General features: G+C 49.8%; 4 protein-coding genes across 4 annotated transcripts; 2 read left to right on the top strand and 2 right to left on the bottom strand.

The window, feature by feature from the left end:
* Positions 1-3360: 3360 nt before the first annotated feature.
* Positions 3361-5265, bottom strand: GIQ15_01800 (uncharacterized protein; the record flags this gene model as incomplete). The annotated part of the gene is made up of 1 exon (XM_033549217.1): positions 3361-5265. One exon carries the CDS (start codon positions 5263-5265, stop codon positions 3361-3363), a length of 1905 nt encoding a protein of 634 aa, XP_033410168.1.
* A 716-nt stretch (positions 5266-5981) lies between these two features.
* On the bottom strand, positions 5982-6392 carry GIQ15_01799 (histone; the record flags this gene model as incomplete). The annotated part of the gene is made up of 3 exons (XM_033549216.1): positions 5982-6007; positions 6057-6332; positions 6383-6392. 3 exons carry the CDS (start codon positions 6390-6392, stop codon positions 5982-5984), a joined length of 312 nt encoding a protein of 103 aa, XP_033410167.1.
* Positions 6393-6948: 556 nt separating this feature from the next.
* Positions 6949-11207, top strand: GIQ15_01798 (putative Centromere protein Cse4; the record flags this gene model as incomplete). Its single annotated transcript, XM_033549215.1, has 7 exons — positions 6949-6973; positions 7025-7132; positions 7181-7444; positions 7920-8373; positions 8429-8828; positions 8981-9356; positions 9460-11207. 7 exons carry the CDS (start codon positions 6949-6951, stop codon positions 11205-11207), a joined length of 3375 nt encoding a protein of 1124 aa, XP_033410166.1.
* Positions 11208-13600: 2393 nt separating this feature from the next.
* GIQ15_01797 (uncharacterized protein) lies at positions 13601-14259 on the top strand (the record flags this gene model as incomplete). Its single annotated transcript, XM_033549214.1, has 3 exons — positions 13601-13692; positions 13802-13884; positions 14042-14259. 3 exons carry the CDS (start codon positions 13601-13603, stop codon positions 14257-14259), a joined length of 393 nt encoding a protein of 130 aa, XP_033410165.1.
* Positions 14260-14384: the final 125 nt, after the last annotated feature.

Raw genomic sequence — 14384 nt, 5'->3', positions numbered from 1 at the left:
GGGCCCGCTATAATGTTTAAAGTGTCTTCTAGCCGAGCTTCTAGAAGAACTTTCTTCCAAGTTTCTTTTTTTTTTTTTTTTTTTCTCTTTTGGCGCTTTTTCCTTGCTTTTTCTTCTTCCAAGACCAGGGACCGAGCACCCGCCAAAGAGAAGGGTAGAAAATTTGTGAGAAATGCCTGGCCATCTCCGAATTCCGGAGTCCGGACTTTTCACTTCAAGCTTTGCCCTTTATGCACCAAACTCGAATAGGCAGCCGACAGGGACAGGGAAGGGGGTTTTTTTATAGATCATTAATGATATAAAAAGATTTTCGCGAGTGGTTCGTTTAAAGCCGACGAATAAGTGCGAGGTGATAGGGTCCTGCTTTCTCCCACAAGCAAAGTGTTCTCCCACATAAGCAAAGTGTAGCAGCAAGGAACAGATCAGGCCGACTCAAGATAAAACGCCATATCCACAAAGCTTGCCTGGCTCAAGTTGTGGGTGGTAGAATTCTATCGTCCCGTGTCTGCACTGTTGCAAAGTCGCGACCTCAGATAAGAAGCATTAAGGTTGAACCGCATAAAATATAATGGGTCCCCTATTCCGTTTCATGCTTGTTCAGGCCGCAGATTGGCTCTGCTATGAGATTAAAAAAACAAACATTGGTCTTCACGGCCTGGGGCGCGCGGGATAAGTGCAAGTTCAGATCGTAATTCCTAACGCACGGAGTACGTACTTATATCTGCAGTATAACACCGGCGGTTATAGGTGAAGGGGTTTGTGGCCCCCCCTGCCTTGATCGGGAAGGTATACACTACATATACCCTCTAAGTACACGGAGTACATAAAAGAATCCGTATACTGGCACAAAACAATAGGGAGAACCAGGCCAGGTTGAACTGATCGTACAGTATGCGGTGGGTCTCTCCCATCGTCCCGCCCTGGGCTTGAACTGCATATAATAGTAGGGTTTAATTCCCAGCCGCTCAGCCAATTGTTCGCTATATCTAACTGCTGTGTTTCATATTCGATGGGCCAAATGTGAGCAATCCAGGCGGCTCACCTTGCTGGGGTATCAAGGCAGAAATCGGATATGAGATTGAACCCACCGATCTAACGACCAGAGAACGCATTTTCTCTAAACCGGACATTTCGTCATTAGGCTTCCCGTCTCTGGATTATGTGCCTAATAAGGCGCTGATAATCTACCGGGGTGCGTCCAATGGCGATTTTGCGACTTTGTCTGTACTTTGTAACAATCATTGCGTTGGTATCGACCACCCCACCCAACTCGGGCTTTGTCTTTTCGGGATTTCCCTCCGATCTCCTCGAAGATGGGATGGGGGTCTGTCGTGTTCAGCCCTGCCGAGAATCTGGTCTTTGGCGAGTTGATGCCTGACCAGGTCGTGTTGTTGAAGCGAGATGGATCTGGAAGCTACACGCGCTCTCGTATCCTCGCTCGCACCCACGTCGGCGTTGTTAAACAGCTGAATCGTAGATAATGTCCATCTGACCATCCCAGGATGTTCGGATATCGCATCAGCGACGAGAGCTGTAGGCGTATCCAAGACAGCACGAGGTCAGCTGAATCCACGATGTCGCTTACTACGCGATGAAGGAATGGCAGTTCCTCCAGCTGCTCGAACATTGTCATCTTGTCTTGTCCTCCATGCTCCAGCCAGGGAAGAGGCGATTATCGACGTTACCCGTTGAAGTCGTTGGCAATCATTCACCGGCATATCAGACATGGCTAATAACGTCGGAAGCGTATCTAGAAGTATATTATTAGATTTGCTTTGATATCGTAGTTCACACAGCGACAGCGGGAACGACTTCCAACGTGTTTAACGTGCTTTAACGTGTTCGACGTGTTCAACGTTGTTGTGGTCTGCTTATCGTGCTTGTGTCAGGATTCGGGTTTTGAGACGTCGCGTATAGAGATATTCAACAACGCTTTTCTAGCCTTGGAGGGTTCTCATTCTTTTGGCATACGTATCGTACTGCTTGATTTATTTTGTGTATATTGAATGTTTGTCGTGATGGATGAAGTTCCGTTCAATACCCCGTACATTCTCGCCAATATTATAATCAACCACGAAGACGGAACATCGAGTAGACAGAACATCGAGTAGATGAAACAAGGGAAATATCATATGAATAGCTCTGGACTATTTAATTATTCCAGTATATCCTATCACCATCTAAATAGTCGATGTGGTGTTGCGCGATTTGCCTGTTTGAGACAATATCAACAACCCGCGATATAGTTGTAAATATATCCCGCAGAGCTGCTGGAATAAGAAAACTACGTGTATTGTAAAATATCGCATAGGGTATATTATATAGTTAGGTTAATAATAAGTTAGTGAGTTCCTCGGCGTTGACATGTATGTTGTGGTGGTTGATATAAATGCATATTTATTATTTATTTATATTATTTTAATATTTTGATATAAAACTGATTTATATGTAGTTTTAATCCACCACAACCACCCGAACGTCAACCAATGTCCAAACCCATAGAAATTAATGGTAGAATATATAATCACGATGCGCTCTATCTAGCTAAACAATAAAAAGAGGGAAAAATCCCAAAACCAGACGTAGGGGGCTGAAGTACGGAAATGTGAATTGTCCAAACTGCCGGCACAACGTGAAACTCGACGCGTTTACGACGACCCGAGCATATAACAACGGCTTGAGCATTAAAATACACAAAGAATACGTAATAATGAGGATATCATCTATAAGGGATTGATATTGAGATAAAATATGCCTTCCTTATTCCTACAGCTATGATGAACCTATGAAACAACCTCGAAAAAATATTCAAAAAATCAAAAATCAACAACGCATACCATGTAAGATGAAACCAAATATATATTCCCGAAGGAAGCTGATAGCCACTTCCATACACACATCACATTATCATCATATAGACAGAATAAACCACCATCTGTCAATGTCAACCGATCAACAACAGGTAACGTCGCCTTTTCTAGTCCTGTAGGAAAAGCGCGTGAAAACGAGAGGATGCGAAAACGCAAAGGGCACGGAAAAACGCGTCAAGCAGAGTAAGACGGGCCGAAAATGCAAAGGGGGAGTAATTAGGTGAAATCGCCCGGATTTGAAGAATGGAATGGAATGGAAACGGTGTAAGAATGCCAACGTCGCATGGTTTGGCCATGGGCAGGTATATACGTGCATTGTATACCGATGTCGCCCGGAAACGTACCCTGGTACCCAAGGGGTAGGGGTGAAGTAAGCCAACACGAGGGAACAAAACGGCCAGTAGAATGTAAGCCAGAAAAATGTAAGCCAGGAAAATGTAAGCCAGGAGAATGTAAGCCAGGAGAATGTAAAGCAAGAAGCGAAAGAGAATCAACTTGAAACTCGAAGACGGAACAAGCCACCCATGCCAGTCCACAAGGACGCGAGACGCTTCTTCTTAACCTTCTCCGTGGCTGCTCCCGCCGAGCCCGAGCGGGGCGGTATATGTATAGACATCGCGCGAGGGAGAGAAGGAGGAGACGGCGGAGCAGAAGTCGGCATCGGCGGCGCCACAGACATGGACCGCGGAGTAGGAAACGACGGCGGTGCTGGCGCCGAAGGGTTTCGCTTAATCAACTTCCGTGCCTTGGATGCACGGTCATCCGTATCGTCTCGCGCGTTAAAGTCTGACGTCGCTGTCGTCGTTCTGGACGAAGACATGGTCATGGTCTTCTCGAGGGGGAAGGATTTAGTCTTTCTATACTGCGATTTATAGTCGTCTCCACTCGACTTGGGGGTTGAGGGGGATGTAGATGATACAGAACTCAGTTGGCTGGCGGGTAGCAGGGATGGACAGGAGAGAGAGGCGCGGCTATCGACGTTATCTGTTGTGCTTGCTTCGTCGCTATCGGCGATATCTGCGATGGGGCTGCCGGTGAAAAAACGCGAGCTGGCTCTGGGCCATTGAGAGCGTCGGTTCGATCGTGGTCGTGCCTGTTGTCCGTATACTGATTGCCGCTGACGGATGGCCGTGGTCTCTTCTTCAACAGTGGTAACTTGTACCGAGTCTGGGACTAGCATTGACGCTCGCAACGAAGCATAGAAACGAGGCTGTTTGGCGACGTATTCTGACGATGATGTTGCCGCTGCCGCCGGGGGTGTAGGCGTTTGCTGCTGTTGCTGCTGCTGCCCGTACCCGCTGAGCAGACCTGCATCGAAGACGATGGTGTTTCGTGTTGCTACTATGCCCGGGTTGGCTTTGGTGTTGGCGTGGTATGAACTGCTTCTGACGGCAGAGGCCGGTCGAGTAACTGTAGAAATTGAGCGCTGAGCGACGGCCGCCGGAGCCGGTCGAGGGAGGACGGCCGTAGACATGGACCGCTGAGCGAGTGCAGTAGGCATCGAACGGTCAAGGCTGGTGGTGCTGCTAGATGCAACTAGACTTGGAGCAACCGGACTCGCAGTTGAACTGGCAACAGGACTAGGAGCAGCTGAACTGGCAACTTGAATGGCAGCTGGAAGGGCAACTGAACTGGCAACCGGACTAGGAGCAGAACTGGCGTTGGAATAGTACGAGTTACTCCTGACTGCCGTCGAAATAGGCCGAGGAGCAGCACTCGACATCGACCGCTGAGCCACGGCAGCAGACATCGGTCGAGGAACGGCGGTAGACACCGGACGATAGGCGACGGCCGAAGTGGCCGGTCTGTCGAGGCTGGTGGTCGAGGCAACCGGGCTGGCATTGGAGTAGTATGAATCACTCCTCACGGCCACAGACATCGGTCGAGGATAGGAGACTGTAGCTGACCGCTGAGCCACGGCCGTCGGTACCGGACGAGAGACGGCTGCTTGACGGTCAAGACTGGCATTGCTGGACGAGGCAGCAGGACTGGCCGGACTGAAGTTGACGAGCGATTGAAGTGGCTGAAAAGTATCCAGCGCAGGGAGACAGACGCCTTCATCCGCGCTCAACTCGTAGACATGCGGCGAGTATGCCCGGTAGGGAGACTCTATGGTCTTCTTCTGATATGCCTGGTACGGCTTGTCGTAGTTGTATCTTGCAGCATCGTCGGGCTTGTAGTATCTCGACGTCCTCTCCTGTACCTGGCTCAGGCTCTGGCTTCTGCCCTGGATCCTGGCCTGGTTGTGATATGCCGGCGAATTGATATCGAAGTAGCTGCCGCTGGTGCTGCTGATGTCCTGGGACTGGGCCTGGGTATGCTTGTACTGGCTCTGATCCTTTGGCCTAGTGCCGCGAATATACTGGCTTCCTCTCGACGCTGAGCGGGACTGCATCGTATACACTGGCGAGTATATAGTACTCTATCGGCCAGGAAGGACGAGAGAAGTGAAGGTCAACTGTTATAAAGTGAAAAAGAGAGGTTGGGTGGCCAGAGAAGTAACCAAGATTCTCCACCACCAAGAGGCGTGAAACGGGCTCTGAAACACCGTGAAACGAGCGTGGGAATTGGATTGATTAACGAGAGTCCAGGAACGAGAGACAGGGAGAAGCGAGTCCAAGAAAAGAGACGAGACAAGATAATAGATGAAATGAAAGACGAAGAGGAGAAGAGGAGGAGAGATATCCTAGTAAGAAGCGCTTGACCCGACATTCCGCTAGAGTGGGTAAAGAAGAAAAACTAAAGCGAGTCCCCTAGTCCCGAAAACGAGATTCGATCTTCAGCCATCCTGGTTCAGCAACTGGGATCACCGCAGTAGATGCGCATCGTCGTGGGCGCGTCTGTATGGCCGGGCTGGACGAGGGCGTACACGTACCATGGCACATCCAGGGGAGCCAGTAGCGAGCGAGGCCAGGCAAAAGCAATTACGGTAGCTATGAATAGACCGAAAAGTGAAGTAAAGTAGAAGAATGGTATAATCATATTCAGCCACTCCATCGAATATCGACCGTGGTAAGCAGCTAGTGTACAGACTCCCCTCCCATAAAGAAACCCATGAACCCGATACCCATGAAAGAAAAACACCACAACGTCCAGTCATAGAATGCATAATCAACCTCCGAAACCGTAAAGGGTGCCTATCAAATGTTAGCAGAGTAGATATAAAGTAGAGTAGAAGAGACGTACGGCCTTGACGCTTGAGGGCGTAGACGACGTCGAGGGAGGTGACGGTCTTTCGCTTAGCGTGCTCGGTGTATGTGACAGCATCGCGGATGACGCCCTCGAGGAAGGACTTGAGGACGTTGCGGGTCTCGCCGTAGATCATGGCCGAGATACGCTTGACACCGCCACGACGAGCGAGACGGCGGATGGCAGGCTTGGTGATGCCGTGGATGTTGTCGCGGAGGATCTTGCGATGGCGTTTGGCACCGCCCTTGCCGAGTCCCTTGCCTCCTTTGCCGCCTGTTCTTGTTAGCATCCGTATGTTCATAGACAGGTATACGAGTACTTACGTCCAGTCATGTTGGTAGAAGAGAAGTGGTGGTGGTGAAGGTGTTAAGTGTAGTGGTGGTGTAAGTATAGAAGGCTGTATGAGGCTGTTGTTGTTGTTGTGTAGATGCTGTAGATGATGCTAGAGATAGATATATAGAGAGAGAGACGCGACGGGTGATCTGGGTCTCGGCCAATCAGCGTCCAGGATCAGTCGCCCGTCCACCGGCATCACCAGCATCAGCACAACGAGCGAGTGATCCCGCGCACCACCAGCATCAAGAGAGTAAGTAACTGCATCAACAGTGTCTGTCTAGTGATACCGTGCCAGATCAACCTTCACCTCGCTCTGATCTCGTCTTTTGGTGGTGTGGTGGCCGAGATCAGTGATTTACTCGCTGTCCTCCCTAGATCACTAGATCACTAGCCAGGATCACCTAAGCCAAATCACGACCTCGCCTACAAATACTCCTCCCCGCCCACACCAACTACAACCAGCACCAACTACAACCAACAACCAGCATCAGCATCATCAGTTTCATCAACAACAACATCACCAACAAGTCAAGCATCGTCTTACTCTTCCACAATGGCCAGAACCAAGCAGACTGCCCGTACGTCTCCATCTTTACTCATCTTAGTATCACCTCACTGACGCATCGCAGGTAAATCCACTGGAGGCAAGGTTCCTCGCAAGCACATCGCTTCCAAGGCCGCCCGCAAAGCCGCCCCAACCACCGGTGGTGTCAAGAAGTCCCGTCGCTACAAGCCAGGTATGCACATCTACTCACTCGTCATCGCTACTCTTCTAACAGGAATAGGTACCGTCGCTCTTCGTGAGATCCGTCGCTACCAGAAGTCGACCGAGCTCCTCATCCGCAAGCTCCCCTTCCAGCGTCTCGTCCGTGAAATCTCCCAGGACTTCAAGACCGACCTGCGCTTCCAGTCTTCCGCCATCGGCGCCCTCCAGGAGTCCGTCGAGGCCTACCTCGTCTCCCTCTTCGAAGACACCAACCTCTGCGCCATCCACGCTCGCCGTGTCACCATCCAGCAGAAGGACATCCACCTCGCCCGCCGCCTGCGTGGTGAGCGTTCTTAGTTCTCTCTCTCGCTAACTTACGACACGGTCTGGGGTTTCTTCATGTTTTTAAATTGATTCTTGTTGTGGACAATCGGCGGAACTGGGATTGGTCAGAGGCGTTCTTCTTTTTCTTCTTCTTTCTTCATGCTACGTGTGTATAATATCCAGTCGGCGACCTGATGCCTTCCTGATCAGTGGTGATGGCCCGGCTGAGGGCGCGGTACTTAGATCTAATCGAGTGCTTCACGTCTATCTCTTCTTCTATCGTCTTCTTGTAGTCGTAATTTGGTGGTGTGACTGTAGTCAGCCGGCCTGTCTCGGGATACGCAATTTTTCTCCCTGCATCATCAACCATCGACAACTCACATCCTACATCCATTGTCTTCGCCTGGTGGCGGAGGCCGGTCGAGAAGAAGAGAGAGAGATAGTCGAGATGAACAGGCTGGTGGCTCGACGGCTGCTGCCTCGGTCGCAGATAGCCTGGTCGCAGGCCAGGCGCTTCACCAGGTCAGCCATCCTCGAGAAGGCAGATATATCGACGACAGACACGAAAGCGACAGATCCAGCCGTATCGTCGTCCATACCCATCCCCACGTCTACAACTATACCGCCGTCCTCACCTACACCAACTACATCGAGTACATCACCAGTGTCAGCTCGCCTCTTCGCGCGGGTACAGGCCTCCTCGCTCGGCCGGGCCATACTCTGGTACGGCGAGAAGCAGAAGAAGAGGCCCTACTGGACGCAGTTCTGGAGTACGGTCGTCATCTTCCTGCTCAGCGACTTTAGTGCCCAGCTGCTCGTCCCCTGGATCACAGACGACCACGACGAGGAAGACGGCGAGCGGAAGAGCGTATGGGATAGATACGATCCCGTACGCACCGTCAGACATGTCTCCATCGGTGGCTTCGTCGCCATCCCTTCCTACACATGGTACGTCCTTCTCTACCTCTATCTATACCTCTACATGTATATGCTAACAGGACAGGTTCATGTTCGTCCACAACCACTTCAACTATACCTCCAAGGCCCTATCGATCTTCACAAAAGTAGCCCTCTCCCAACTCATCTACGCCCCGATCTTCAACGTCTACTTCTTCTCAGCCCAGTCTCTCCTCTCCGGCGCATCGATGGACGAGACGATAGAACGGTTAAAGAAGACGTTGCCCGTCAGCATAGTGAACAGCGCAAAGATATGGCCTGCCATCTCGGCCTTTATGTTTCTATACATCGATCCGCAGTTTCGGGCTATTTTTGCTGGGACGATCGCTCTCGGCTGGCAGACTTATCTTAGCTGGTTGAACCAGATGGCTGCTAGGGAGATGAAGATGGAGAGTCAGGCTTTGAAGGTGAGAGAGGCGAAGGATATGCCTGTCAAGGCTGGGATGGTATAGATTGATGCATATAGACTGGTTCGGTGTTTGGGATAGATTGGTTACTTCTATAGAGTAGAATAGATACATGCACATATTATCGTTACGTTGTTGGGCGGATATTTAACTCGCATCAACAACTTATAATTATCTATCCCACCGAATAGTTTTGCACCACGCAACAGCGTCGAGTCTGGATGTCTTCTCCCTCCGCCGTCCAAGAGCATGCCGAGCTCCTCGATGGCTGGGACAGTGATAGCGATGGCACCAGCTACGGATCCGACTTCACGCCTGACGAAGCAGAGCAGCTCAGCGACCTTATCGCCTCTATCGCTGATAAGAATGGCGAAACTACGGCCACAACTATTACAACGACAACAACGACAACGGAGAGGATATATGAAGCCGTGACGACAGCGGTAGACAGTCCAAGGTATCGCTCGCCGATACCTGATATAGAAGACCATGAGTACCTGCGTCTTGCGCGGGTGGGAGGGTCGCGTTATCCAGAGCATGTCGCGGAGGACTATACATACGGGAGTGGTGGGTTCTCTTCGCTCTCACTTACCCTTCTTTTACTCTTCACCTTTATCCTTCTGTCTATCAAGTCTATTTGATGCTGACGAGACTGACGATAAGCGTTTAGCTATGAACGGCAAGGGTGGTTGGCGGGGACATCGGAGACGCTCCAGATCAAAGGACCAGGAGAATCGCGAAGGAAAGGAGATCCCCCCAAAGGAAGACCAAGGCCACGCTGTAGGAGATGTGAAGGGTACGCGATCTCTGAGTCCCGGGCTGTCAAACCGTGGTGGATGGCAAGAACATCGAAGACGCTCCCTACTGCGGAAAAGTCTCGGGATAAAAGCGACTTTACAAAACGAAGGCCAACTTCCAAGTCAAGATCAAGGACACGCCGGAGAGGACGTCGATACGCGTTCCCAGAGCCAGAGTCCCAGTTCGAGTCAGCGAAAACGACCCATCCTAAGACCACAAGAGAGCGAAGAAACAGAGACCCAAACCGTTCAAAAAGAAGGCGAGGCCCAAACCGAAGAATATGTTGAAGATACGCGCTCTCCGCTCGAACGATTCCGTCGTCCGCCCAAGAAGGGCCTATCTGTCTCCGACCTTATTGCGCCAACATGGTGCGAGCTACAGTATTGGTATACATTGACGATACATGGTCGGAAACGAAGAACACCAGCCATGAAGCGTGGTACGGTTGTTCATAGAAAGCTAGAGAACGAGGTACATACCTCTGTACCTGTTGAGGTGATTACGAAGGAAGATGCATGGGCCCTTCGGATATGGAACGTGATATATGGTCTGCGAACGTTGAGGGATACAGGGCTGACGAGGGAGATGGAAGTTTGGGGGAAAGTTGACGGTCAGATCGTCACGGGCGTCATTGATTTGGTATCCTATGGATGTCCGGATGCAGAGCTTGAGGCGTCGATGAGGACAAAGGGGGAGGCAGGCGTCGAGTCTACGAATGGGCTGGACGAGTATGGTGGTCAGCGTATATATCTGACGGACGTGAAGACGCGAGATATCAGAGGCCGTGGTCTACCATCCGTTGACAGCGCGACGTTCAGGCCTGCCCTGATGCAACTACAGCTCTATTACCATTGCCTCTCCCGCCTCATAGAGTCAGACGATCTCACGATGGAAGACATCGCGGAAAGGTTCTCCCTGAAGGCGGATAAGCCATTATCAGACTCCTTCCTGGCGCAGGTAGGTACTATAAATGACGACTACTTTGATCCCGAAGCCTGCTCGTGGACACAGGAGTCGCAATCAGACTCTGCTCCTCCTCCAAGCACGGATAGCAGTACGCGATCAGAGAGACTCGACTCGTTGACGGTAATACTTAACCATAACTCACTTTCTCACCTCTGGGACTTACTCAAGGAGAACATACGACTTACATTCCTCCATTCACCTGAACCCACTCAAACGCCTACCCAGGGCCATCAGCCGGTCCAAACAGCCACAGTACCAAATTCCCTTCTTTCCCCGATCTTAACAGTATCATACATGTCCCCTGATCCCTCCCAGCCCAAACCCCGGTCCCCGTCCCCTTCCCAGTCCAAGTCCAAGTCCAAGTCCATGTCCACGGCCGAGGACAAAGATACCGCCGACCAATCATCAACACAAACTCCCGAATACATCCACAAGGGCAGCCGATCTTTCATCTTCGACCCTCAGTCTCTCTATCCCTATCTATCCGATGAGATGGACTGGTGGCAGGGCCAGAGATCTGCAAGAGGCGTACAGGTTTCCGAAGCCTGGAAGTGCCAGATGTGTGATTTCAGAGACATCTGCAGTTGGCGCAAGGAGCAGTTTGAGCAGCGCATGAAGGAGATTCGGGCGAGAAAGGCACTGAATGGTGAATAGGATGTGGATGTCATTTGGATAAGCGAATCGTTGATCCCTTTTATTCACGGCTCCCGTCGGCGAGGGTAGTATGCCTATGCTCGTTGAGTCTTCATGGGCGGTCAAAAGGTGGCTGATCCAGCAATTACCCCGGGAGTCAAGGATTCAACCTTGATTCTAATATTAGCAAAGTATCCTGTTCCCCGGGTCAATTACTGGAAGCTTCAACCCCGGAGATGGACTGACAAGGCCATCGTCTCTAATCTATGAACCTTATTAGAGAAGTCCTCGGCGCAAGCCTTATTGAGCTCCCGGCAGCGGGAGCAGATATAAAGCTAAGAGGAAACTTTACGGCCGACCGCTTCATGAAAGGCTAAGACCTAGAAGAACCCCTGTCGAGGCACCTCAGACATGGTGAGCGAGACGCTATGCTCCTAGCCATGGCCAACATTTCTAAAACACAAGGAGGGTGCCTTCCAGGTTCCATAGAATATATACTGGGCTATACACAATATGGAAGATTTTGGTTTTAAGGATATGGAAACCCCTTGTCCATGACTTAGGTCAGGCAGCCATTCCGAAAGGTCATATATTGGATTTTAAATGGAAGGAGTAAAAGCTAGAGTTGGAGGGGAGGGCCGAAATTTGATTGGAGTTATAACGTCCTATAATTGGTATATGTTCTCTGATGTCTTGCAGGCAAGAGTTGATTGCTTAGCAACTGGCACAAGAAAATATCATGTAAATAAATATGAAGCAAACTCAACTGAAAAGTATTTATTGTATATATTTAGCTCTTGCAGGGTATTGTTATATATTCTCTCTCGTTGAATGGGTTGTGAAGTAAATAGCTATTACATTTAGGGATTTCCCTCATGCATATTGGTCTTCGTTCCTGCATTGAGGCTATCTATTCTATGAAACTGTCTAAAGTTACAATTATTTACTTTGACCACATACATATGTCCCTCCAATTATTTTCATGAATATACCACACACGACGCACAGTGGTACAAAAGATATCTGTCAACCTCAATCAACGATGCCCTCCGTGTTTCCAGTGCATCGTTCAAGTAGTTATTAGTCGTCATATCCACAATATGATCAAGGAAACATCTCGTTGTCATCTTTCGAGAATTAATCTTGTTCCTCTAATTGCTGTTCTACGCATAAATGAAACGTGTAAGGTCTATATGCTGTACCAATATCTATATGGTTAATAAATTCCTGATACAAGCGGACGGTGGGCTTATTGTTATCTCTCTTAAAGGCTAGGCGGCTAGAAGAATATAATACTACGTGTTCATCATCGCCATGAATACGTATCCACGGATTCAAATATATTGCTTCAGGTGGGCGACCTTCGCGGTTACTGGTGATCTATACGAAGACCGCGGAAGCTGTCTTGGACGCGTCCAACGTGTTTCATAGCCTACCTCGACAGACCAAGCTGAGACGTATAGCCTATCACCGTCTCGAGAGACTATAGCTTTCTAGCTAGAAGCTATCCTCTGTCCTGCTACACTCTTGCATATCTAAGAGTTACAGCATTGTCTGTAGAATCTGTTGTGTTTGTACAAATTTCTGTCCTGGCGTCTGTATCGTCACTCTATTTTCAACCTTGCCCCAAAACTCAGCGGATAATATATACTATCATGTTAAGGCGAGAATACTAATGCCATTGCTGCATTTTCCAGCCCTTCTTTGGTCGAATATGACCGCCGTGACTCGCGGTCTCCAGAGGCCGTCAGTCTCGCTCTGGCATATTAGATGAGGCAACTTACGCGTCAGATGTCCCTGGGTCATCTACTGAGTGAGATACAGTGTATGAAGCACTCCAATCACCTTGATATCGCGAGAATGATGCCCATGGATCGCTTTGTTTGACGTTTTTATGTGATGGAAGTATGTATGTATCAGCAGTACAGGAATAACATACACAACAGTACTGTTACATAACAAAGTATCTTCTTGTATCTTACCAGCAGAGTTGTGGAGTAAACTACTTCCAGATACAAAAGCGGAGGTCCACGGGGTATTATTACGCATCACATTTGCCGCAAGCCACGGATGCCGCCAGCCGTTTTCCCTGTTTATGCCTGCAAGCGTATGCCGTGATACGGCGGTGGGCTGTCACGTCACGTAACGGCGACGACGCTTCCCTCCTTCACGGCGAGCTTTCTTGACCTTCCCCCCTCCGCCGTCCTCCTTTTCCCTCTCCTTCTCCCTCGTATCTGCCTGCTTCTCGTCCTCGCCCTCACTCGCACGCGCAGTACCCAGGTACGGCCCCATTGAGCCCGACGTTCACCTCCATCCCTCCCCCTCGCACCCCCAGACGGCTTATATAGATCGTTGACGTGATAGCTAGCCTCACCGGAACATAACCATCCGCAGACACCCAATTGACGCCCATAATGACGACACGTAAGAGAAGACAAGAAGCCGGAGAGGAGGAGGAGCTTCAGGCTCTCCCTAGCGATCAGAGTGACGAGGAAGAAGAGGAAGAGTAAGCGTCTCCGTGAATTCCGGCCCTAGGCTAACCGGATGGCGATGGACACGGTCACTGTCTTGCAATATGGACGTAGTATCGATGCTGACGTGGTACTCTTACTTAGGTTCGAAGATGAATCTGATTTTGAAGGAGAAGATGATTCGGAAGAGAACGACGATGAAGAAGCCGCTGCTGAAGAACCAGAACGTATGTTGAATCGTCTCGATTCCCTTCTCAGACTCTTGTTTCATCCGCTTGTCCAGCATGGAGAGGGTTTATCACTTTTTGGATTTCCATATCTTTCCCCGTATCCATATGGTGATGAAGTTCGGATATATTCTAACGTTGTCTCTGCATCGAATAGCTTCGATTAAACGACGTAAGATCACACGGGCTCCTGCGAAGAAGAAAGCCGTAGAGGATGAGGAGGAGGAGGAAGAAGAAGAAGAGGAGGAAGAAGAGGAAGAGGAAGAAGAAGGAGATGATGAAGACAAGGATGGTGAGGGAGAAGAAGATGATGAGGTAGCTGCAAAGGTTGCTTCGGCCAAAGGAACTAAAGCAGCACCAGCTGAGGCTGACTAGGAAGGAAGATGAGCAGGTGAATTGTACGAGAATATGGAAAATTGTACCTGGGTATCATGAAGTGTACTGAAAATAGAAATGGGGAATATAAGGAATCTTGCAAAAGATGTCATCGTCATCTTCTT

This window comes from Arthroderma uncinatum (assembly GCF_011692745.1).
Source record: "Arthroderma uncinatum strain CBS 119779 chromosome Unknown scaffold1, whole genome shotgun sequence".
In the NCBI taxonomy this organism is placed as follows: domain Eukaryota; kingdom Fungi; phylum Ascomycota; class Eurotiomycetes; order Onygenales; family Arthrodermataceae; genus Arthroderma; species Arthroderma uncinatum.
The sequence above is the reverse complement of the archived record's forward strand: the minus strand, read 5'-3'. Positions and strand labels throughout refer to the sequence as shown.